The sequence below is a fragment of the Dufourea novaeangliae genome, unplaced genomic scaffold (genome assembly GCF_001272555.1).
Source record: "Dufourea novaeangliae isolate 0120121106 unplaced genomic scaffold, ASM127255v1 scaffold228, whole genome shotgun sequence".
Classification (NCBI taxonomy): domain Eukaryota; kingdom Metazoa; phylum Arthropoda; class Insecta; order Hymenoptera; family Halictidae; genus Dufourea; species Dufourea novaeangliae.
The window spans coordinates 4,897,975-4,921,052 of NW_015374150.1; the positions used below are offsets into that span (position 1 = coordinate 4,897,975).

The following is a 23,078-nucleotide window of genomic DNA, read 5'->3' on the forward strand; positions in this document are numbered from 1 at the left end:
GATTGAACCGAGGAATCAGAAACCAAATTAGTTTTCTCAGTTACATGAAAAATTGGGAATATACGAAGCTACAGTACTGTAAAAGTATAGTGCCAAATAGTGCGTTGCTCAACCCATGTCGACGTGGCATTAGAAGAAGTGCGACCGCGCTCTGCTCGTCACTTTCTGCGTTCATTCTCGTGACCACTCTTGGAACTCGCACAATTACATAATAATAAAAATAATAATAATAATAACTCTGTAGAATTTTGTATAAAATGTACACAATATGTTTATCTGCCAGTGTTGTTAAAATAGTATTTATAGTCTAAGTCAAATACATACAGCGAATGGTTAAAAAATAATCTTTGTATTCTATTCTATATTAAGAAATGAAAATCTTACGCACGCTACAATCACTCAAATTATCACGTATACGAATGAACAAATGTTGGTGTTCGCGCAGTTACATTTGTATACTAGAAGAGGATTTTCACATCCACATTTTGTTTATCACATTAATTTTACTGTGTAATTTATCGAAGTGTACACCCACGTTTCAGTGTAATACGAAGTTACATCGGCATTTGTATCTATGAGTGACTGGACATAAATATCATTAACATGACGTGAATGTCAATTTACAAAACATTTTGTATAGATTTTTCGCTAATAGAGACCTGCAGGACTAATGACAGACTGTTAAATGTAATATTACCATCTAAAATATTGCCCTATCTACGCCCTGTATAAGTATAATACATACAGTATTAACAGTTTGTAGACGAAACAAACTTCTTGTATAGCTTGTGAACGTTTCATTAGGAATCTATAGCTAAATACAATCAATATAAATTTATATGCACCTTTTCTTAGCACGAATGTTTAAGTTCAAAATCTGTATTTCTTCTGTGCCATTCAAAATGTTTGTAGAGAATGTTTTTTTCTAACTGGGAAGTTCGATAATTTCAGAGGACTAATTCAAGAACCCTATTAATACAAGGCCATTATATATTCTATATATAATTACATAAAAAGAATGTACAGAAACAGCACGGGTAATAATTAGTGCCCTAAGTATTAGCGTTGCGCCAATTAGTAGAAAGAATGTACTTCATCGTTATCAACATTATTTAAAATGTTCATCACTATCATTATTATTGCCTTATTCATATGAAAGGAAATTGTATTTATACTATTTTTTGCCTGCAGGTCCCTCGAGCTCTTTCAAGCATTCTTTTTTATCATGTAACATATGTACCTATACCTTTCGTAAACAAATAGCTCTGCAAATTTTGATGTAATCACGATAGATTTTTACATAAAACTTCACATTATACGCTTTGTACATGTAATAATGATGTTTACTACTCTGTTGCTAGTTATTTTCGTTTAAACAGATTCGGCGTACCGTGTAGTGTACATTATAATAAACCGGTTTTGAAAGTGTAATAACACGTGGATACACACGCTTTATACTTTGAAATCATTATACGTATTGTATAAATAAATTACTATTTTTAAGAACGAACTCTATGTTCATATATTGAATGCAACATCTAATACGTGTACGAAGAACAACGTTTTTGCATTAATTGTGTATTAATTGGTCAAGATTACTAACATTAGAGTGTGTGTGTGTGTGTGTGTGTGCTTCGTAAGATGCAAGTGTTTTTGCAAGACACATTGCAAAATATTTATCAAGTTTCCGTTGAAAACAAAACGAAGAACACTTGCATTTCTGAAGGAACGACTGGCCACGCGTATACGCGACCTCATTCTTATATGGTTCTGTTACATTGATATTCAAACCATATTATTATAGTAACAAAACCTCCCTCTTTTTACGTTAATATCGACAAGAAAAGATTTAATACTATAGGAATTTACAGGTTCGTACGCCGTCTTTTGATATTTAAGATCACATTCCTCTTCGTGGCGCGCTTGGGACTAACAATTGTAAGGCGGTCATCGCGTCCGGAAATAATGAATGATAATTTACAACTGGTACATACGCGGCAGTAATCACGCGACCCGCGAACCATCGACCGTGTAACGAGTTAACAGCAGCGACCGCCGTCGCAATTGACGGACACTTGACGTAAACATTACCCTGAGGAGATGCTTGGTCCACATACACGTGCAACACACCTCCATGCTTGTTGCATTCTTCGATAACATCGTCGCGAATTTCTTTCGCCCAGTTCGGATTTGTTTCGCTGAAAAAAAAATTACAGTACCACTTTCTTAGTTTGTTTGTGTTTAGTTTTTCTACGCTAACGTACTTTACAACAAATTGGTTAAAATAGTGTGTCAAGTTATCGATAATTGACATACACACATACAACGGTACGCATGACATTATTGTGTTTTAAGATAACTTATTTCATATAGCATATATGTTCCTCCAATGAAAGGACAGGAAAGACAAACACTGGGTCTACAGATATGCACTTATGCGCTGTAGTAATTAAATGTGATGACTTACTTTTGCGGATCGAACATATTCGATAACATAAAGCATTGCGTGGCTATAGGGGGGGCCGCTTGCGGTGGTGGCTGTGGCGTAGACATAACTGGTGCCATATTCAAAGCATTCGCTGCTGCGGGAGGGATTTCAAGACCAGTCCCTTCTGCTAATTTGAACATTAACTGTAACCTAAAAATATAATTAATAAAACAGATTAAATGGATATAATTTGAAGAATATTTCGTCCGATAAAAGTATTTCCTTTACCTTCCAGTAGCACCCAAGTCAATACCACTTCTATCTAGTTCGTCGGTATCTAGAAGCGAAGGTCCTTGTATTAAGTCTGTACGTTCTGTAACATTACCGACTTTCATGGGTCTACCAGCAAGTTCAAACCCGTTCAATTGTTCCAACGCTTTCTTCGCATCGTCAGCATTTCGAAACTATAAACGGACAAACGTGAAATTAGACGGAATACGCATACGCATACAACTGATTTATAATTTCAACACGTACTGTTAAGAATCCATAGCCTTTGCTCCGGCCGGTTTCAGGGTCCATAATTAACTGAATATTGTCAATTTTTCCGAAAGGTTCAAAAATGCCACGAAGCATGTCTTCGGTAATGTTAAAGTGAAGAGATCCAACGTACAATCTCATAGGCCCTGTCTGACCCTTTGGCATAAGATTAGGCATAGAATTGCCCATACGGTTTTTTTCGGCTTGAGTGTGTTGTACCACTATAGGAACACCAAGAAGTTTTTGTCCAGACAATCCAAGAGCCTAGAAAAGTAATAAAATGATATGGTAGCCTATAATGATCTCAACGCCCGTACATTATTTCTGTTAACTTACTAGTGTAACACTTTCAGGATCCTTGAATTCAACGTAAGCTATACCCTTAAATCTCCTTGTCTTGTTGCACGTAATGAGCCGTACATCTTGAACTTTGCCAACGCTGGAGAAGAACTCTTCTAAATCCCGTGCACGGATGCGCTGACTTAACTGCATGCAAAATACTGTCCGAGCATCCCGTTCTTCTGGCGTTAACTCATCATTTCTACTGAAATATGTATAAAAATACGATATTAAAAATTTGAAGAATCGATAGAAATAGTTTTCAATCGTTCAATTACCCCTAAAAAACTGTATACTTACATTCCAAGGGGGCTGACACCTTTTCCAAATGGTGGCCTTGCTCTGGGAAGTGTTATTGGTGTAAGCGATCGTTTTCTTCTTCTATCTCGATCCCGGTCTCTGTCTCGTCGTTCCCTATCCCTGTCGCCATCTCGGTTCTCTCTGTCACGATCTCTTCGATCTCTTGATCTTGATCTGCGTCGACGATCACGATCCCGATCGCGATCTCTGTCCCTGTCACGATCCCTGTCTCTATCTCTATCGCGATCGCGACGATCCTTTTCCCTACGGTCTCGCGATCGAGAACGGGAACGAGAACGATGTTTACTTTTCCTAAAAATGAAAAATCAGAAAAGAACATTTTCAACTAAATAAAGCTCTATTTAGTTCATGAAATACAACGCATATGAAATTGAACAGTAAATAAATTTCGTTAGTCGATTCAAATTTCGTTTGCACAGGATAACTTTGACGTTATAAATAAATCGTTAAAGAAATAAATACATAAACTTACAATTCCGAACCCTTAGAGGTAAAAACACTTTAGTTAAATTACAATTTTGTAACAATAAGAACCGTTTAAGCATGGAAAATTGCTTATCCCATTCCAATCCCATACAGTTTTTAACAATATATATATATATATATATATATATATGTTTTTTTCATTAGATATATATATATATATGTAATGAAAAAAAATGCAATTAAACCATTGAACAATATAATATGTAACATTTTGTAAGTTAGACAATATTTTCATGAAACTAGTAGAATATAATCAACAAAGAAATTTAAATAATCTGTCTGTTCTTGCGAAAGCAAGCTTCTTACAAAATACAATTCACAGTCTTGTCCCCTGTTTTAATGCTTGGGATCTCTACTAATTAGCATTTACTATATTTCACGTTTGCAACAGAATCTGTAGTACAGCCATTCTTCCTAGACACTTACCATCATTGTGTTTAACCTTTGGAATTATGAAAATAACCAGCATTTACACTAATTGTATTGGGTCTATAACAAAGAGAATATAACTTCAAATAGTTATATATATTTATTTATAGCAACAAACAAATACAAGTACCAAGCTGAACTTTGATTAAAATAGCGTACTTAATTGCAAAACATCTAAAGAAAACAGATATCCAGTCCTCTTACTTTTTGGAATTGTCTTTTATAAAAATCATGTAATGTACTACAATAATATTATGTGAAATATGATTTATAATTTAATAACAAACAAAACAACGAATTTTCTAACTGTACTCTTAGATTTAAGTTAGTGTTACTTGATACCTTGTGTTCTCAACCTCTATTTTACCCTGTTCAACCTAAACCACAAGTCAGGTTTGTAGTGCATGATCTGGATACCTGACTATTGATGGCTGAATGGGTTAAACTACTCAAAAATGATGTATATAACACACGTTTGACATGCTTCAAGATTTCAATAAATTAAATCGACTTTCTATAGTTTGTTGAAGTTTATAAACAATATTAACCACACCACCACAATATATATGTTGCTAAATAGAGTATCGAGCACAACGCATTAGTTAATACAATTGTAACATGTTAAATATAGTTACCCAGATGTTTTACGGCTAGACCCATTCTCCTTGGAGGATTTGTCTTTGGATGAGGAGTCCTGCTCCTACGAACAGCAAACAGTTGAATGCCATGCCAGCCAGCCGATGTGGCAGGGACGCGCGAACAAGGGGACAAAAAGCAAATCATAGAACGTTAGTAAATTTGGTAACGACAGATTGTGTACAAATTGCACAATTTAACGTCTGACAATAGTATCAGAAATAAAGTATATCAGTAATAATGTATTGGTTTTTTTTTTTTTGTCAATCTTTACATCCATGTAGACAACTCTCCTGCGAGCATTAATATTACCGAAGATCTATACCGTTGAATGGTGGTGCACTCTCGTGCTCTTTCTCTTTTCCAGTCACGTTATATTGTCTCTGGGGGCTGAGATGGGGAGACAGAGAAGAAAAAGAGAGAGACAGACGGGGCGAGCATAGTGTTGCGACATCTCGCATACACCTGGCTCAAACTTACCAATTGTTTTATCGGGTTTTAGGAAAGCATTGCATTCTTGGGTTGAGCATGCCTTGGTCTTAAACTACCAATGGCCAACCACACATCCTTTTTCTTCTGCAAAAGAGAGCCCTCATCAAAGACAGCACGTTTTTAATGTAACACGAGATGTGAACCCTAATTGCTAGCCTACAACTCCTCCATACACAAGGTGTTCCATTTTAATCTTTTCACGCGATTATCTCCCTAATTATTCATTAATCGCAAAAATATTTCAAACGGAAATTACTCAGTTTCAAGTGGGACATCTTATGATGTGAACAAATTTCTTGTAAGCTGAGATGCCTCCAAAGTTTCACAATGATTTTTGTTGTTTTACACAGAATTGTGCATTCTGTTTTAGATAGACGCATAGTCCGCTCCGACACTAGTTCATTGACCTAGAACGTGGGTCTCTCAAGGTTATTTACGATCGTTGTACGTCTAGCTTCGCATAAACGACCTGAAAATGTTCCTTATCTTTTATATTTTAAAGGACGAACTTGGGCATTAATACATTGGCCTACTCTGTCGCTTGATTATAGTTCTACCTCCTCGACAGTTATCTTGGTAATTTCTTTGCAGGCATTCGGCGATGTTGCAGACGGATGTAGCGAAACTAGGCATCGAACGATCATAAATGGCTTTAAAGGATCTTGCAAGACCCGTATGTCCTAGGCCAATAGACTAGTCCTAAAACGGGATATCCGTCTAACTAAAAAGGGATACATAGTTTTGTTCAAAAGAACGAGGATTAAATTGATATCTTCGAGGCACCTCCGCCTAGAAAAATTTGTTTCCATCATAAGACAGCCCTCTTGAAACAAGAGTAAATTCTCTTTGACATATTTTTGAGAATACCGAATAGTTTGAAGGATAATCACGTGGAAAGACTAAAATAGAACACCCTGCATATTGATTTAATTATCTCTATCCAAGTAATAGGAATAAAATGATCAACGATCATTTGCCGTTGCCGGTAGATATACACGGCGGAATGACTTTGTTATGCAGAGAAAATGTTTTAGATGTTCAACAGGAACACGTATTTAATATGCTACACTGATGCATTGGAACAATTGCATCAATCGTACCAACAACATTACAATCGCTTGATTTATATCTGAAAATACTTTCTGATTTTCTTTAATATTTTGGTTAAAAAAATGAATATTTCTTTAAAACATTTTCTCATTTAATTTGTGTGAAGTATTTATCCTGCTTGCCAATTTACCATGCATGTCGTTTAGAAAGCACTAGTTTTAAATTTACAATACAAGAAACAATACCTTACAGATGAAAAATTAGAAAATTTATGGAACAAAGAAGACTGCAAACACTTTTGTAAATAATTTATTTTTAGTATCACTCAAACGACATTTGCACATTATTTATTCTAACAGAATAGTAATGATAATAAGATTAATATTGTACTTATGTTACCCTCAACTTTGCATATATATTACTATCTGAAAAAAATGTAGAACTTCTAAATATTAAGATGGTTCTGTACGTTTCATAACATAAGATGAATTTTTGTGTTTTTCTTCAACAATGAAAACACATTCATATTAGTCAAATATGTTTCATTAATATTGGACTGGCTTTATTTTATAAATTTCAAGCAGAATATCAGCATCCATTTCTTTCAAAAAAGAACATTAATATGTAATTGTATACACACACATATATATATATATAACATATATTGCGTATGAAAAATTCCTATAAACCGGAAAGAAAGCTAAGTCAACACAGAAATGTTTTAATTTTAAAATGTACAGAGTACATTTATTATTGTTTCACCTAATAGTACAGAAAATATATATAAACGACATGGCTTACTACCATGAAGTACTGTATAGTCCTCGCAGAGATATAGCGTGGAAGTAAATTAACACATCGAGAGGTGGCACCGATTGATGCCATAGCATTCAGGGCCGTAGGTGGCTTGCAGCTGTAGGGTTCCAAGCAATAAAACGGAAACGACTGTTCACTGACTGTAGTTCATTTACTACAGGGGTACCTGTAAGTAAGTTCTCTTTAATATTCGGTATATTTGGATGAACTTCATCTTTTCGTAGATTGTTAACAAAAAAAAAAGTCAAAAATATCACAGATCTGAATTGACATTATGCACTGAAAGACGCTCAAGATCCTTATTGTCCCCTTTGTTTTTTAAATTGCTATTCTGATGATCAGAACATGTTTATTTTGCAGTCCGACTGATTTTTGAACCACGCTATGAATCTGCGATGACTATTGTAACCATAGTGTTAACAAATGTACGTGTACATAACACTTACGAAATGTTCAGTTTATTGTTTCACACTTAACGCGTAAAGACAAAAAGCACAGCATGGCACATGGCAGAACAGCACCTAATCATTGATTTTTTCCTTTCTTTTCTGTATTAAGTTATACAATTGAGAGAACAGAAGAACACTGTTTCTCGTGTTTTTTCCTTCCCTACAGTCATACAAAGATGACAACAGCAATTCTATCTACGTCGTGAAAATAATAAACGTTACTTCTTTTGTGAAAGTAAAATTTAAAGAAAAAAAACTGAACTAAAGAAAGAAAAAAAGAATTGAGTAAAAATGATGTTAGTGATGGCTTTTCTTAATACCTCGTATTTCAAGTGCATTCTAGGAACTCGCTGCCGAACATCCTACGAGCGCGAGGGTACATGTTACGTACCATCTATAAGTACAGAAAACGGAGGTATTGATCAATAGTCGGTATGAAAGACAAGGGTGTACTTTGTTCTACATGTATATACAGGAAGTAAGGACGGATGTTTCTATTTTTTTCCTTTCTCGAACGCAACAAAACTGAACACATCCAGAACGGCACACCACCGTAAATGGATTCTGCGTGCGTCGAGATTAGAGTAGGCTTTATGGAATTACAAAGAGAGCGAGAGAGACAGAGAAAGAGAGACAGGACCTCGAGGGAACAAACCGAGACATAAAAAAAAAATATAAGAAAAAGAAAACCAAGAAAAAAGATATATGCCTTACCCCTTTCTTGTATGGCGCCTCCAGCATTGCCTCGACATCCAAATCCTCCGCCATTGCAAGTGTCGGAGAGTATTCTGAAATACCACGCATTAGCACTGGATACACCAAAAGCGATTGCGATGAACGATAGAAATGAAGTATGAAGATATTATGCAACGTACAGACTAGCGAGCGTTTTTAATTATATGATTTCAAACGTCTGAACGATTACTTAAAATCGTCACGATCAATAACGAAGGTGCGTGAACAAGAACGCAATCGTTCGCGACACGATGACCAAAAGAAAATGGAGGACCGGAAGTTGCGGACGAGTTCAGCGCCACCATCATCGGATGTAATTATAATGTATTGTCTCCTTAGTTACATTCACAAGTTCACAACAATATCTTTTAAAATTTCCCTAGACACTTCATGAATTATAATATTCTTTCACTGTAAATTCCTTTCTGTTTCTTTAAACAAATACACTCTACCATCACATAAAACCACGGTATATTAAAGTAATCGAAAACAGATTTACGAATATCTGTGATAGACAATCCTGTTAAATCCTGTCACAATCTATATATATATATATATATATATATGAATACGCATTTTAAAGTAGGCTTAATTACTAATTGTTATAAATTTTTGCACATGAACAATTGTTGGACATTTATTATAATACCTATGTAATAAAAGAAACAAATTTGAAATCGACATTCTATTCAACAATTATTATGTTATAATATACATAGCAATTTTTGAAAATGTTTAAAGCGATCTCTGGCGTGTACATGTTAAAGCACGTTTTACACTATTGACGTACCTTCTAGACTTAGATTCAACTTTGTCCAGGACATAAATGTATGACGTAACAGTCTGGCGCAGTTTGCCTAGTGGCCATTTTGTTTTCATTCGCACGGCTGATTAAGGTATTTTATACAAAGCTATTTCGCGTAATTGTAGAATACTTAGACGGCTAAAATAGTCGATGATTTGTTCAAGAATATTGTAGAAAGGTTTTAATTATACTTTTGTGAAAGCTAATTTTTATACTAATTCGAAATCTGTATTTCATTTTTGGTAAGGGTTTTCCATCAAATTACGTGTTCTTTTATTCCTGTCTACCTCTTATCAATTTTTGTACTATCTACTCCTCTATGAATTAATCATCCGTGTATTGAAAAGTAATTGTACATTTCAATGTTGAAAGTATGAATCTGTTATTTGAATTGGGTTGACTTAGTTTTCATTTCGTCGGTATTTCGTTTCTTCATGGTATTACGTTGCATTGAATCTGTTTGATCACAATTTAGTGCAGCTATGGTTTTAAGAAAGTTTCTTATTAATAAGATAAACGCGATTTTAATTGACAATGACATAAAGGTATCAAGTGTGTTCCAAATACTTTTTTTTCTAAATGACTGTAGGAATCATATTTGGAAGTATTACACTGTTGTTAGTCGATTCACATTGATTATCACAAACGATGTAATTAAAGGTATCGTTGATAATACTAGGTATATACCTACATATACTTTTGATTCAACAACTATTCAGTAAGGAGATATACAGTAAAATTATATAATAATGCATAATTAAATCTAATGAAAAAAACATTCGGAAAAATATAATTATAATTGTTAAATAATAGTAGTAATTGAACAAGATATCTATAAATAAAGAAATACGTATAATTGTAACTATACAGGGTGTTAATAAAAATGTGGGACATTTTCACAGGATGGATTCTATATGCCAGACTAAGATGAAAATCAAGAGCGGCGAAATCGCGTTGGAGGCTTCGTTTCCGAGTTACTAATTGTTGAAAATACGCGTAAAATACGTCTGACACAACGTGTTGTACTATTATCAATATATGTTGGCCAGCTAATTTAAGGGCTTGGTCGATGATAGTCAATGCTGTAGCCACCTAGAAGGACCCACTCTTACTCCTTACCCTCTCTACTTGACAATCCCATAGGGTGGATTTTGATAAGCTTTTGTGGACTTTAGTAAGTAGGAAGGTTTAATATTCTGTAATGATTAGTATTACATACTCTAGAAAGTTTTAGAAAAAACTATCACAGTATCACTTAGCATTGTATGTCATCATTTCAGTTACGAGGCAGGTGGGTCTTTCTAGGTCGTTACTGCATTGACAGTTATCAATGAGCCTGTGAATCAGCTGGCGAATGTATGCCGACAGTAGTATAACTCGTTGTGTTGGACGTATTTCACCTGCACGTGTGTATTCAGGTTGTCAGTCGGGGATAAGGGGGAGGGGTATTTATCTTAAGGTAAATTTCATAGGATAGGGAAGAAGCCATTTTTTCCCTCTAGGGGAGAGGACAAGCACAAGCCCCTCACCTTCGGTTATGCTTATGTTCACCGGTTTTTTTCAACAATTAATGATTCGCAAACCAAGCCTTTAACAAAATTTCATCATTCGTAATTTTCATCTCAGTTTAGTATATAGATTTCATTATGTGAAAATGTTTTACACTTTTATTAACACCTTGTAGATTAGGCATACAATTGAAGCTAGATTTATGTCATGTGTATGATTAGTTGTAATAGAAATGTATATATTTCGAACAAACAAACTATTGTCTTAGAAAACTATAAAACTACATAAATTCTGGCTTCGATTGAACTCTCTTGATTCAAATGTTGATCTAAAAATGTCTTGGTCTCTCGCTATAAATCCGCTTGTCTCTTGCAAACGCGTACATTTAAAACCAATCAGATAAAGGCGTGGTAAGAAAAACTGAGCGGTGTACTTATAGAAGGCAGTTTCTATCCTTGTAGGTGTCCATCTGTCCATTCAGCCTGGTGAGAGAGGCACTCAAGCGCAACAATGGATTCAAAGCGGCATGAACGTGGCTCCAAGTCCAATACAGACTCGCCACCTGCACCACCTTCACCTCCTATGTATAGTGCATCTTATACAACATATGATGGGTACAAAAATAGAATGTCGTCTCGTCGCTCGCCTTCACCCTTGGATTACAGAAGCAGTAGAACTTCCAGAAACGATTCGCCCCAGGATAGACGTAGAAGAAGACGTAGTGGTTCAAAGTCTCCCCCAAGTCGATCACATAGACGATCTCGATCATCTGACAGGGACAAGGATCGAGACAGGGATAGGGATCGATCACGAAAATACTCCAGAAGAGACAGATCACGATCGAGATCAAGAGGAAGGTCACGATCCAGAGACAGAAGGCGTAGTCGTAGTCGTAATAGAAGTAGAGATAGACACAGAGGCAGAGAAAACCGTAGATATCATAGGGCACTGTCGTATGAATCTGATACTGCCGAAGATAATATTGAAACAACTATGCAACAACCAGTTGTTCCACCACAGTCTAATGCTTTTAAAAATGATGGTAGCTTTATGGAAATGTTTAAAAAAATGCAAGAGCAAATGCAACCAGCACAAAAACCAACGACTTCTGTTTTGGAAGAGAAAACTGTAGTTCCCCCACCATTAATGGTAGGAAAGAGACGAGGAGGAAGGATTTTAAAAACTGGAATGGTTGCTAAACCAAAGACTGAACAAACCGTTGAACAGCCCAAGGATGCTTGGTCACTGTATATGGCTGAAGTGAAGAAATATAGAGAAGTTTGTTGTCAAGAAGAAGACAACACTAGACCACTGGTCAAATAGTTGAATTCAATTTTATATTTCATATTTTGTTACTTTTGTTCAACTATAATGGAATGTACTTTTGAAAAATGCTCTACTCCTTATAACGTTTTAATGATTGCGTTTAAATGTACCAGAATGGCGATCTATCAAGTTTAAGAAGCATTGCTTGTACTCAAATCATTTTAAATTTTGATAAACTTGGAACGATGTTTCGATATTTAAACAAATATGAAATTCAAGAGTGTAAATGCAATACATCCTTTCTTTTTCTATTATTATGTGAAATGTACAAATGTGTTGATCAGACATTATGAATGCGTTCTATCAAATTATAAAGTATTTCGACATGAACAGCATTGTTTAACGACATAAAACTGGGAAACATTTGTAGTGAAAAAACAACTATTATTCGTGATAGTGTTAAGTGGTGCAAGAGACAAAGGACTGCAGCGAGAGACGCATATAGAGAGTTTGCTTTTGGGGAGGAAAGGGAGGGTAAAATACGTAAATCGTTCACTAAATATAATAGATTAAGTAACTTGTAACTTGTTAAGCAGCAACAATATGGTCAAATACACGAAAATTGGATCTCCCGATGATACTACCATCATTCCCCCAGGCGATTTCAAGCCGATGACAGCACCATATGACCCAAGATTCCCAAATACAAACCAGACGAGGTAAATAAAAAAACTAAAGTAATGTTCTGTTTCATGGTACTAATTTGCGTTCCTTGCAATATCACTTATTCGTAATGTTTTGAGTGCAGATATTGTTACACTAGCTATGTGGATTTCCATCGTTGCAAAAAACGTCATAGCGAGGAGTACGAAGCTTGTAAATATTTCAAGAAAGTTTACAAGGCGATGTGCCCCAACTTTTGGATAGAGAAATGGGATGAACAGCTTGAACAGGGAACATTTCCAGGAAAGATATAATAAATTGAGGCACTACATAATGCTTTTGCCTCTTCCATTAGTGATATTTCTTTCACGAGAACAGGATTTTGCACTTCTACTTTCCTGTTTGTAAAGTAATTGATATCAAATAAATTAAGGATAGTTTAATTTCTATCGATTTTCATGTCACACTCTTTTCTTTCTGAACTTCGAACAGTGTAAATCATTCAATGGAAATAAACGTTACGTCAAAACGACATGCTACGTTTAATTATAAAATTGTTTATAAAAATATTCAGTAATTATTATTCAGACCGGTAATTCTTAAACCATTTTTTTTCAAACGATGAAAGTATTATGTCGTTCGTTTAAAAAAAAATGAACATTAGCGCCTGATTTTCTTCCGAATATGATGACCTTCTACTAATTAGATAAATAATCGATCTGACATCATTGGAATAAGTATGTAATTGCAATTAGGAGTGTTGTGCATTTTTATTATAGGGAAGCTGTTTAGTTCCATTGTTCGATTTCTAAATCACTGTAATAGATCGCCCTGTGTGATTAATTTTCTCACACGTTAGAATCTCCGTGAATTAATTAAAAATTTATTCCGACAGTTTTGGATTGCTTACTATACTTTCGTGAAAATAGAACATGCATTGGCAGTTACGAATTTCTATGCTATTATTAATTTATTAACAATCAGCATGAGCTCCAGGAATATATTGTCATATAAACTGTGAGGTATTCAATCTAATTATGCCGTGATAACTTACTTCACACTTACTTAAAAAATATATTTTACAAATTGCATACTGTTTACGGATTTAGACTATCGACGATGTTTAGTAACAAAACTTGCCAATAATAATGCAATAATTGCATATTTAATCAAATTACAAATTAGGCGCGTAAAAGTGAATAGTTGCGTCATCTAGTAGCGAAAATGAAGAAGCAAAAGTCCGCCAAAAGTAAGTGAAAAAGGGCGGGATTCATAGTCGTTGCTCATTCATACGTATACACGTATACATTCATAACTGGGAACTTAAGCATTTGTTTAAGAATAAGTAGTGACTATGAATCCCGGCCAAAGAGCGGAAGAATTTCTGCAACCTATATATAATTCAAAATTAACATTGTAAGTCATAAATCCCTACAATCGTTGTGTTTCATAGATTCTTGTGCCTCTGTGAAGTTAGCCGGGCAATTATGACTTTTAACATTTCATTACACCCAATCGATTGGTGATCGATGGTACTTAGTTTCTATAAAAAACGAAAAAAACGATGTAGTCATCTGGCATTTCAGGATGCAGTATTTAGAAAAGTGCCGGAAAAATTTGGGATTTATGGGACATTTAGTGGCGCCCCCACACCAATTTGGTGGCGAAAATTTGAACTAATTCTAAAACTTTTTACGCCGCGCCATCTGGCGGCGTTTTTGCGAACTATCGAAGAAGTTCTGTGATTAGTTCCAATTTTCGCCACCAAAGTGGTGAGGGCGCCATTAAATGTCCCATAAATCCCACATTTTTCCGGCACTTTTCTGAATCCTGCATCCTGAAATGCCAGATGACTACATCGTTTTTTTCGTTTTTTTATAGAAACTAAGTACCACCAAATGTTGTAATTAGAACACCAATGACCACCAAACGATTACACGTCAATTGAGCATTTAAAAAACTGAATCCGGTGAAAAAAAAAATTTTTTCGGCTAACTTCACGGTCAAATTTTGATCACTTAATTACAAAAGAACGCGTGATCACCAAATGTTCTAATTAGGCCATCAATGACCACCAAACGACCACCAATCGATTGGGTACAATGAAACGTTAAAAAGGTAAAGTGGTCCGGCTAACTTCACAGAGGTGATTCTTGTAAAGTGGTCGTACCACGGGCACAGAAACATTCTAACCACGGGATCGTGTTGATCGTGTGATTCTAACTGGTTCTAACAATCTAGCGGGTAAGGGGTGAAACCAAACTCTGTACATAATAAAAACTATACGAAATTCCCTTGAATTGCGATTAAATTTAAACCTTGGGTTGCTTAGCGTGTAATCCTTGGAATTCACATTGCAGTGGTTGAATAAAACTTATGAAAACTTAAGTATGTCCATTAAGGGCAATCTTTTAATAGTCATTGTTTACATAATTTCGATTAGACGCTCATGGAGAACGAACGTCTAATTTACTACTGTTCGCTACCCTCTAGCGGTAAAATTAAGAAACGTACATCTCATTGCGTCTTAAAATTTGAAACATTCTTATTTTGTGTGCTAGCATACTTATGTATATGTATGTAACTGAACAGAACGAGTGTGGTGTAAGGGATGTGCAGATGCGGATGAGATCCACGATATTCTCGTTTTGTTCGCTATCCCGAAAGTTTCGGGCAGCAACACGGAAGTATCGAGATTTCGTCCGATCCCGCCAAAACTTTTCTGTCCTATCCTGTGCCCGTAATTTCAGGTATCCGACATCCCTAGTACTAAACATTCTTCGGTCATGTTTTGCATGTTTTGTTGAACTTGGCACCCTTGGCACAACTTGGCAATGTCAATGTGAGCACATGCTACCAAAAGAGACTAAAATAAATATATGTACATACATCAGTATTTGTACTTACAGAATAAAAGTATTTTACAATACTATTAGACTTTAAAATAGATTAATTATCTTCTGTTGAATTACAGGTACATACTTATATATTTGATCGTACTTTTAGGCGTGATTAGTTCGTATGACTGTATAACTGTATACTATTTTACATAATGCGAATGAATTCATGCTGTTTCAGTACTTTTGTTTGCGTAATTAATAATCACAAAATGGATACTAATCGAAAGAATTTTGGAAATTCATCCCACTTTTCAAAAAGCTACACTCAAAGTTCAAGATACAGCGACGGGGATGGACGACGAAGAAGTAATTACTCTAAGAAAAGGGAAAATCTGTCTTATGATTCTATCCATGATAGTTTTGATGATAAACTGGAGAAATTTATCATACACATTGAAACAGACAAAGTGGGAAAACTAATTGGAAGAAGTGGATCGAATATTAGAGAATTGCAAGATAAAACAAATACAAAGATTCAAGTAAGCATTAGCGGATTCACATTAATTTTTTAATTCCATAAGAAGAAAGTTTTAATATTCATAAAAGTAATAACAGTATTGTGTGTCGTGATGATTTTAGGAAAAATTAAAATTCTTTTTATATAGTATTTGCTTGTCTTCTTGTACAATAGAAATCGTATATGCTATGTATACATATGTATTCTGGGTGTAATAAAATTGGTTTTTATTTTATAAGAAATAAACACATTTTTGTATAGGTTGATCGATCAACTGGAAACGATACAACTGCTGTAACTATAATTGGTTCCAAAGAAGCACAGGAACAAGCAAAACAATTGATTGAAGAATCATTAATGGATTCTTCGTATTTACTATCAAAAAAAGAGGGGCAAGAAAAGCAACAAAATAATGAATCACAAATTGATTTTAATAACTTTGACTGGTCTCAAGCTAGTCAGAAATGTGTAAGTTTATCATTTCCAAACTCTTTACAATACAATCACTTTCTTACAATTGTCTTAATGCTTATTAGGATGACTTTCAAAAAGAAAAATGGTCAAAACTTGTTCCTATTATAAAGAATTTTTATAAAGAGCATCCAGATGTTACTAACATGACAAAAGAACAGGTAGCTCATATCAGGCAAATAAATAATAACATAGAAGTAAGATATATGTTTGATGAACAAGAGAAACAGTCACAAGTGTTTGATATACCCAATCCTATTGAAACATTTGAACAGGCTTTTGAGGTAAGTAATCAAGAAATATTTAATAAGGTAGAATGCAGCACCACAATAAAAATATGTAATTAGAGTTACTCAGATATACTGGAAGAAATAAGGAAGCAGGGTTTTGTTAAACCAAGTCCCATACAGTGTCAGGCATGGCCTGTACTTCTCAGTGGTAAAGATCTTATTGGTATTGCACAAACAGGCACAGGTAGATTATTTAGACTTTTATCATTACTACAGTGTACCAAATTAGATAAAGGAACTTCTGTCATTGCTTTCCGTTTGATTTAGGAAAAACATTGGCGTTTCTGCTACCAGCTTTGATTCACATAGAAGGACAAGAAACACCACGGTCAGAGCGAAATGGTCCTAATGTCCTTGTTATGGCTCCAACAAGAGAGTTGGCATTACAAATTGAAAAAGAAGTGAACAAATATTCTTACCATGGTATAAAAGCGTAAGTAACAAGAGCAATACAGTTTTTATACTAGTGAGACAGTTATCTTTCAGTTTCATATATTAAAGATTAAAACACAATTAAAGGGTATGTGTGTATGGAGGTGGCAGTCGTAAAGAACAAGTAAATATGGTCTTAAAGGGAGTCGAAATAGTTATTGCAACTCCTGGCAGATTAAATGATCTTGTTGAAGCGAATATTTTAAATATTTCGTCCGTCACGTACCTTGTATTAGATGAAGCTGATCGTATGCTTGACATGGGTTTTGAACCACAAATTAGAAAAACTTTGTTAGATATTAGACCAGATCGTCAAACAGTTATGACAAGGTATCTAAAACACATCATACGAAAGGTTAGAATAAACCTGTACATTGGAGAAGAAGCACTACTGTTAATTTTTTACATTTCAGTGCTACATGGCCCCAAGGCGTAAGACGTTTGGCTCAGTCGTATATGCAAAATCCAATACAGATATTTGTTGGATCTCTTGATTTGGCTACTGTACACACTGTAGTACAGAAGATTTACATAATCGATGAACCAGAAAAAATAGATATGGTTGATATATTATCTTCTCAATGCAAGGGTACTAAAGAATATAGGCATACTAAATTCATTTATTTCAATAGATGCATCAGTTTTTCCGTGAAATGGGTCCTAAGGACAAAGTGATAGTATTCTTTGGAAAAAAGTCTAGAGTTGACGATATAGCGAGTGACTTAGCTTTACAAGGTATGAATTGTCAGAGTATACATGGAGGGAGAGAACAATCTGACAGGGAACAAGCATTAGAGGATTTAAAAACTGGAGAAGTCCAAATACTGCTTGCAACGGACGTAGCCAGTCGAGGAATTGATATTGAAGATGTCTCGTAAGTTTCGTCTGTACATCATTTTGTCCATACATATCTGAATACCTTAAGAAGTTTTTAATCTGTTGAATCTGAATTTTTCTGCAGGCATGTGCTAAATTATGATTTTCCTCGAGATATAGAAGAGTATGTTCATCGAGTTGGTCGTACTGGTCGCGCTGGGCGTACAGGAGAAAGCATAACATTCATGACAAGGAAAGATTGGTCTCTTGCCAGACAACTAATTAATATTTTAGAAGAAGCTAATCAGGTCTGGGTCATTGTAGAAGTATGCGTTTATGCGAGAATTTTAATTTAACAGTGTCTGTAACAACATTTTCCATTAAAGGAAGTTCCTGTGGAAGTGTATAAAATGGCTGATAGGTATGCAGCATGGAAGGAAAAACGAGCACAAGAGAAACAATTTGAACGACCAGACAGATCTGATTATTCAAACAGAAGGAGCAATAGAAGATGGTAATCTATGGAAATTATGCTTGAATCAATCATTGTATGCAAATTTGTGTGCATGAAATCTTCTTAAGTTAGTTACTTGAGGGCAGTTATAACATTTTTTTTTCATGTATCATGACATTTCTCATTTCATATATACATGAATTAAATAAAAAAAATCACTCAGGTAAGTTTGGTTTTCTCAACATTAACTTTAGTCATTCATTCAGTTCTTTAGTATTACTATGACTTTGCTCTATTAAACATTTTGCCTAAAAACAATATCAAATTTTATTTCCTCAAATTACAATCGTATAATATTTAGCAAAACTTGTAATAACAAAAACCATACATATTACTTATTACATAGTAAAATAATAAAAGTAATATTATTAAAAAATGATTTAATTGCGAACCTTTTAAACGTGACATTGAATTCAATGTTTTTTTTCTTTGCAACACCGATTTATGTTTGTAATCTAATTTTGTGCTATGAATTTCAAAACAATTTTGTTAACAAACGTCTACATTGCAATTCTGGCACTAGTACACAATATATTCTTTTTCTCTTTATGCGTTTCGCATGTACAACGCATTCAACCGAAAATAAATTAAAAAAATAAACATACTATGAATGAGAAGAGAATGAGAATAACACGCTTAGATTAATATAAACAGAATTTTCCTATTCATTCATACAAATCAAACTGTTGAAAAACAATTATTCCGGGATTTTAGTATAACACGACACACAATGTTGTAATACATAGTAAAAAAGAATGTCATGCAGTGGCAATTCAAAATGACTGTTGTCAATAATATTAATAAATACTTTTGGCTGCACCACAGAAATGGAGGTAGAATAAACTAGCTACGTAATAAAAAATTATACGAAGAAACAAACAAACAAACAAACAAACAAACAAGTAAGTAAGTAAGTAAGTAAGTAAGTAAGTAAGTAAGTAAATCTACGTAAAACCAAATTTATAATTAATAACATAAACGAATTGTGTACAATGATTTCAGTTTTTGGTTTACTCAAAGAAGGGATAACGTTCGTACCTACTATTAACAGTAAACCTTATAATTTCGGGTTTTGGTATAGTTTTCAGCAAATTTTTTACCACTCGGCGACGGAATTGAAAATGCGATATCGTCCACAGACATTACATATCCGTATAAAAAATGAGGTCTAAAACGATTGAACAAGTTATTGGAAAATAATGAAAAGTTAGTGCATATTTTTTAGAGCAAAAAAACTTTACCTTAATGTATCTAGTAGTTTAGAAGCGATGCCTTGTCTACGATGATTCATATCAGTCCATACAATATCAATACCGCATTTGGCAGGTGTACTTTCTGCTGTACAACAATCTAATTCCAGTAATTCTGGTATCATACGATGTGCAGTAGTTATATGTTCTGCAACTAACACTCCTAAGACAGTTTTATCCCTTACATATAAGTACACCTAAAAAAGTACAATATGTTGATGTTAAAAATATATACATAAATAAATGGATGGAAATATTTATAGTTACTTTTTTGTGCTCAAAATCTGATAGTTTTGTGTCAGGTAATCCTAAATCTCTGTTCACGTATGCTAACACATCTGCTATCTTATTCCAACATTGTTTCGGATCATTTGGCTCTACCAAGATCACTCGACTGATCCTGAGAGGATCGTCCATAATGACACGTTCTGTCTTCCAACCCTGGAATAAGCAGTCGACATCAGTGAAGTGTTGGTTAGATAATTTATAGATACGTATTATGCATGTATAATACACTTGGCACATACAGAAAACTTTAGACTTTTCCTGTTATTGTGATAATTTAGATGAGCATTTTCGTCTATAGGATCACCTATCTGATACACAACACCACATTCTGTACACTGTGTTGCTCCGAAATTTTTTTGTCCTGCATCTAACTGATACTGATTCACATTACGAATTTGTTTTCTCGATAACTGCCAATTTATTGTATTTTTTGTATTATGTACTGATTTTTTACCAATTTCTCTGAAATAATAATTAATTAAGCAGATTTAATAAGCATTCAGAATTAAAAATATATTAATGATTTTGTAGCACTTACTCGTATATTTTATTAGAGAAGTGATCTTTATAGAATAATGGATAATATTTGGGTTCGTTCTCTTTGATATTATTTTCATTACCATCTAAAGAAATATTTTCAAATGTTAATTGTGTACTAATGTCTTTAATGTTCATACTCGACGTCGTGTTACTAAGTTCAGTTGCTGGAAACATAATAACATCTTTTAGAATTGCTACTGGTTTTATTGGAGAAATATGGACAAAATTTCTGTTTGTTAGTTTCTCCATTTTGTCATAGTCATCATCTGCCCAATCATCTTCCAATGCTTTTAGTATATTGGCAACTTTATTTTTCTCTATAGTGATTTCTAACTCTGGTTCATCTACTGTCAGATCAGTGGTATCGAATGATATATCCATTAGCTTTGGCCGTTTATGTGTTTGCGAAACAGATTGAAAGTTCTCTTGATTTGGTAATACTTTGCTATCCGAGACGACCTTTAATTTGACATTATTATTTATTGTTACAGTGGCTGCATCATTTCTTTTTGACGTTCCTTTAAGTTTGAAAAATCGCTTAGTAAGATCAATTTCCGGCGTCGGAGACCTTTCAATCGATACTGTAACAGGTGTTCTCGTATCTTGTATCTTTGCTACTTCCGAAAGATCTTTCTGTATATTCGAAATATTTTGTGTAGACCCTGTTGTATTATTTTTTGCAGAATCGATTACAGTATTTTTCATAGTATGCACATTAGGTTTTCGTTTTGGTTTTTTGATTCCATGCGATACCCCACCATTGACTCCCCCTATTGTGTGTCTTTTCATAGATTGTTTACTATGATGCACCTGCCCTGAAAAACTTTTTCTATGTGGTTTTTGTTCCGATGATACATACGAAGTAAACGTGTAACTGTATTTTGCCTCTGTATTAGCTTTACTATAAAAACTGTTAGTACTCAACATGAAGTTCTTGATTTTTGTTTCATAGATATTATCCTGAAACAAAGCTGCTCTAGCTCTGGACACTGTACAATTTTCCTCCGTTTTTAATAATTTTACGATGCCACCAGTTTCTTCCGATGTATGTCTTTTTATTGCATTTTCTTTCCTCTTCGGTGAAAAACTCTTGATCATATCAGAAATGCCAAGAAATTTGCGCCTATGCAATTTTGGCAATGGTATTACTTTATGTTCTGAAGTCATTGGTGCTCTGTTCTAGGCTGTTCTGTGTGAAGTATACAATATATTCTGCTGTATAAAATCCATAGGCTTGTGATAATTCTTTTGACTATGTATATAATAAACACAGGAACAGCTGAATAAGTAATAGTATATTATATATAGATAACTGTAACTGAAGTAACATATTATAAAACGTGACCCACATGTTGAGTCATCGCTCAAACAGGTGTATTATGGTATGACTCATATGCTGGGACATCAAACTCGAACGTTTAATACTATTCGGAGTCACTGAATACATGAAGGAAAACAAATATAACTTCAAATGGTTATCATATTGGAATATTATATATTCGATAGTCCAAAAGGTTTTTTAAACCACTATGAATAAAACTGAGATAAAGATGATATGTACAAATTAGTACGTAAATAAACTAACCTGAAATAGTATTACAAAACGTTTGTGAAAATAATTTTACTATTGTTTATGTCTGTCAATTTTTCAAATATGTTTTGGTCTTGGATCTAATTACAATAAGAATGACAGAATTAATATAAAATAAGTCAAAAAGCCGACAAATTGAATCGCGTACCAATTTCCCAGTATTTCCTACGCGATCATACTGGATCATACGCGATAAGGCGAAGGCGAAACCGCTACAAAAACTTACCGTTTCCTTCCTCCGCTTTCTACCGCTTTCGCGGTCTTTCAAATCCGCCTGAGATTACACACGATACAGAAAGTACGCACTGCACATAGGGATGACTCGATACAAGTAAATACGAGTACATTAATCGATATGAGTACTTTTGGTATCGATACCTGCGGTTGCGATTAGAGATGGCGTGAACTGCTACTTGTGAATCACTCGTGATTCGATCACGTTCGTTCCCAATCACGATGATTTTTCACAGTGATTCGTGATTTCCCGTGATCCTTTCTTATTGGTGGAGAAACCTAACAGTTCTTCACACGCGATACACAATTTGTATATTTCACATTAACGACA

General features: G+C 34.4%; 5 protein-coding genes across 9 annotated transcripts; 3 read left to right on the forward strand and 2 right to left on the reverse strand.

Moving 5' to 3' along the window:
- Nucleotides 1-1,511: 1,511 nt before the first annotated feature.
- Nucleotides 1,512-8,966, reverse strand: LOC107191620 (RNA-binding protein 39). Of its 3 annotated transcripts, XM_015580702.1 has the most exons (9): nucleotides 8,862-8,966; nucleotides 8,701-8,774; nucleotides 5,179-5,243; nucleotides 3,608-3,919; nucleotides 3,305-3,512; nucleotides 2,966-3,232; nucleotides 2,717-2,892; nucleotides 2,468-2,638; nucleotides 1,513-2,198 (listed from the first exon to the last, which is right to left on the reverse strand). In XM_015580702.1, exons 2-9 carry the CDS (start codon nucleotides 8,752-8,754, stop codon nucleotides 1,901-1,903), a joined length of 1,551 nt encoding a protein of 516 aa, XP_015436188.1. In that variant the 5' UTR covers nucleotides 8,755-8,774; nucleotides 8,862-8,966; the 3' UTR covers nucleotides 1,513-1,900. The 3 variants fall into 3 exon arrangements, with proteins under 3 accessions (XP_015436187.1, XP_015436186.1, XP_015436188.1); XM_015580701.1 differs by lacking the exon at nucleotides 8,862-8,966 and having other exon boundaries at nucleotides 1,512-2,198; nucleotides 3,305-3,509; nucleotides 8,701-8,790; XM_015580700.1 differs by lacking the exon at nucleotides 8,862-8,966 and having other exon boundaries at nucleotides 1,512-2,198; nucleotides 8,701-8,790.
- A 567-nt stretch (nucleotides 8,967-9,533) lies between these two features.
- LOC107191779 (serine/threonine-protein kinase fray2-like) lies at nucleotides 9,534-12,360 on the forward strand. 2 transcript variants are annotated; one of them, XM_015580884.1, is made up of 2 exons: nucleotides 9,534-9,617; nucleotides 11,497-12,360. In XM_015580884.1, the coding sequence occupies exon 2, from the start codon at nucleotides 11,546-11,548 to the stop codon at nucleotides 12,356-12,358; it is 813 nt and encodes a 270-aa protein (XP_015436370.1). In that variant the 5' UTR covers nucleotides 9,534-9,617; nucleotides 11,497-11,545; the 3' UTR covers nucleotides 12,359-12,360. The 2 variants fall into 2 exon arrangements, with proteins under 2 accessions (XP_015436370.1, XP_015436371.1); XM_015580885.1 differs by lacking the exon at nucleotides 9,534-9,617 and adding an exon at nucleotides 10,969-10,985.
- Nucleotides 9,641-13,411, forward strand: LOC107191780 (cytochrome c oxidase subunit 6b-2). 2 transcript variants are annotated; one of them, XM_015580887.1, is made up of 3 exons: nucleotides 9,641-9,768; nucleotides 12,898-13,020; nucleotides 13,110-13,411. In XM_015580887.1, the coding sequence occupies exons 2-3, from the start codon at nucleotides 12,905-12,907 to the stop codon at nucleotides 13,276-13,278; spliced, it is 285 nt and encodes a 94-aa protein (XP_015436373.1). In that variant the 5' UTR covers nucleotides 9,641-9,768; nucleotides 12,898-12,904; the 3' UTR covers nucleotides 13,279-13,411. The 2 variants fall into 2 exon arrangements, with proteins under 2 accessions (XP_015436373.1, XP_015436372.1); XM_015580886.1 differs by lacking the exon at nucleotides 9,641-9,768 and having other exon boundaries at nucleotides 12,607-13,020.
- Nucleotides 13,412-15,838: 2,427 nt separating this feature from the next.
- On the forward strand, nucleotides 15,839-18,921 carry LOC107191777 (probable ATP-dependent RNA helicase DDX43). The gene is made up of 11 exons (XM_015580881.1): nucleotides 15,839-15,938; nucleotides 16,043-16,343; nucleotides 16,583-16,789; nucleotides 16,858-17,076; nucleotides 17,140-17,266; nucleotides 17,350-17,515; nucleotides 17,602-17,844; nucleotides 17,928-18,075; nucleotides 18,147-18,388; nucleotides 18,476-18,638; nucleotides 18,717-18,921. The coding sequence occupies exons 2-11, from the start codon at nucleotides 16,074-16,076 to the stop codon at nucleotides 18,846-18,848; spliced, it is 1,917 nt and encodes a 638-aa protein (XP_015436367.1). The 5' UTR covers nucleotides 15,839-15,938; nucleotides 16,043-16,073; the 3' UTR covers nucleotides 18,849-18,921.
- Nucleotides 18,922-19,888: 967 nt separating this feature from the next.
- On the reverse strand, nucleotides 19,889-22,766 carry LOC107191586 (N-acetyltransferase ESCO1). The gene is made up of 6 exons (XM_015580648.1): nucleotides 22,508-22,766; nucleotides 20,921-22,106; nucleotides 20,622-20,844; nucleotides 20,362-20,535; nucleotides 20,086-20,291; nucleotides 19,889-20,012 (listed from the first exon to the last, which is right to left on the reverse strand). The coding sequence occupies exons 2-6, from the start codon at nucleotides 22,087-22,089 to the stop codon at nucleotides 19,889-19,891; spliced, it is 1,896 nt and encodes a 631-aa protein (XP_015436134.1). The 5' UTR covers nucleotides 22,090-22,106; nucleotides 22,508-22,766.
- Between the last annotated feature and the right edge of the window lie 312 nt (nucleotides 22,767-23,078).

Bases quoted from the DNA above. Each gene is read 5' to 3' on its own strand.
- LOC107191777 (XM_015580881.1), top strand. From the start codon at position 16,074: ATGGATACTAATCGAAAGAATTTTGGAAATTCATCCCACTTTTCAAAA. The intron at 17,077-17,139 runs GTAAGTAATCAA...ATATGTAATTAG, and splicing joins CATTTGAACAGGCTTTTGAG to AGTTACTCAGATATACTGGA. The intron at 17,516-17,601 runs GTAAGTAACAAG...ACACAATTAAAG, and splicing joins TCTTACCATGGTATAAAAGC to GGTATGTGTGTATGGAGGTG.
- LOC107191780 (XM_015580887.1), top strand. From the start codon at position 12,905: ATGGTCAAATACACGAAAATTGGATCTCCCGATGATACTACCATCATT. The intron at 13,021-13,109 runs GTAAATAAAAAA...TTTTGAGTGCAG, and splicing joins CCAAATACAAACCAGACGAG to ATATTGTTACACTAGCTATG.
- LOC107191620 (XM_015580700.1), bottom strand. From the start codon at position 8,790: ATGCGTGGTATTTCAGAATACTCTCCGACACTTGCAATGGCGGAGGAT. The intron at 3,513-3,607 runs GTAAGTATACAG...TACATATTTCAG, and splicing joins GGTGTCAGCCCCCTTGGAAT to TAGAAATGATGAGTTAACGC. The intron at 2,639-2,716 runs GTAAAGGAAATA...TTATATTTTTAG, and splicing joins GACTTGGGTGCTACTGGAAG to GTTACAGTTAATGTTCAAAT.
- LOC107191779 (XM_015580884.1), top strand. From the start codon at position 11,546: ATGGATTCAAAGCGGCATGAACGTGGCTCCAAGTCCAATACAGACTCG.
- LOC107191586 (XM_015580648.1), bottom strand. From the start codon at position 22,089: ATGACTTCAGAACATAAAGTAATACCATTGCCAAAATTGCATAGGCGC. The intron at 20,536-20,621 runs GTATGTGCCAAG...TGCTTATTCCAG, and splicing joins GGAAAAGTCTAAAGTTTTCT to GGTTGGAAGACAGAACGTGT. The intron at 20,013-20,085 runs GTAAAGTTTTTT...CAATCGTTTTAG, and splicing joins AAACTACTAGATACATTAAG to ACCTCATTTTTTATACGGAT.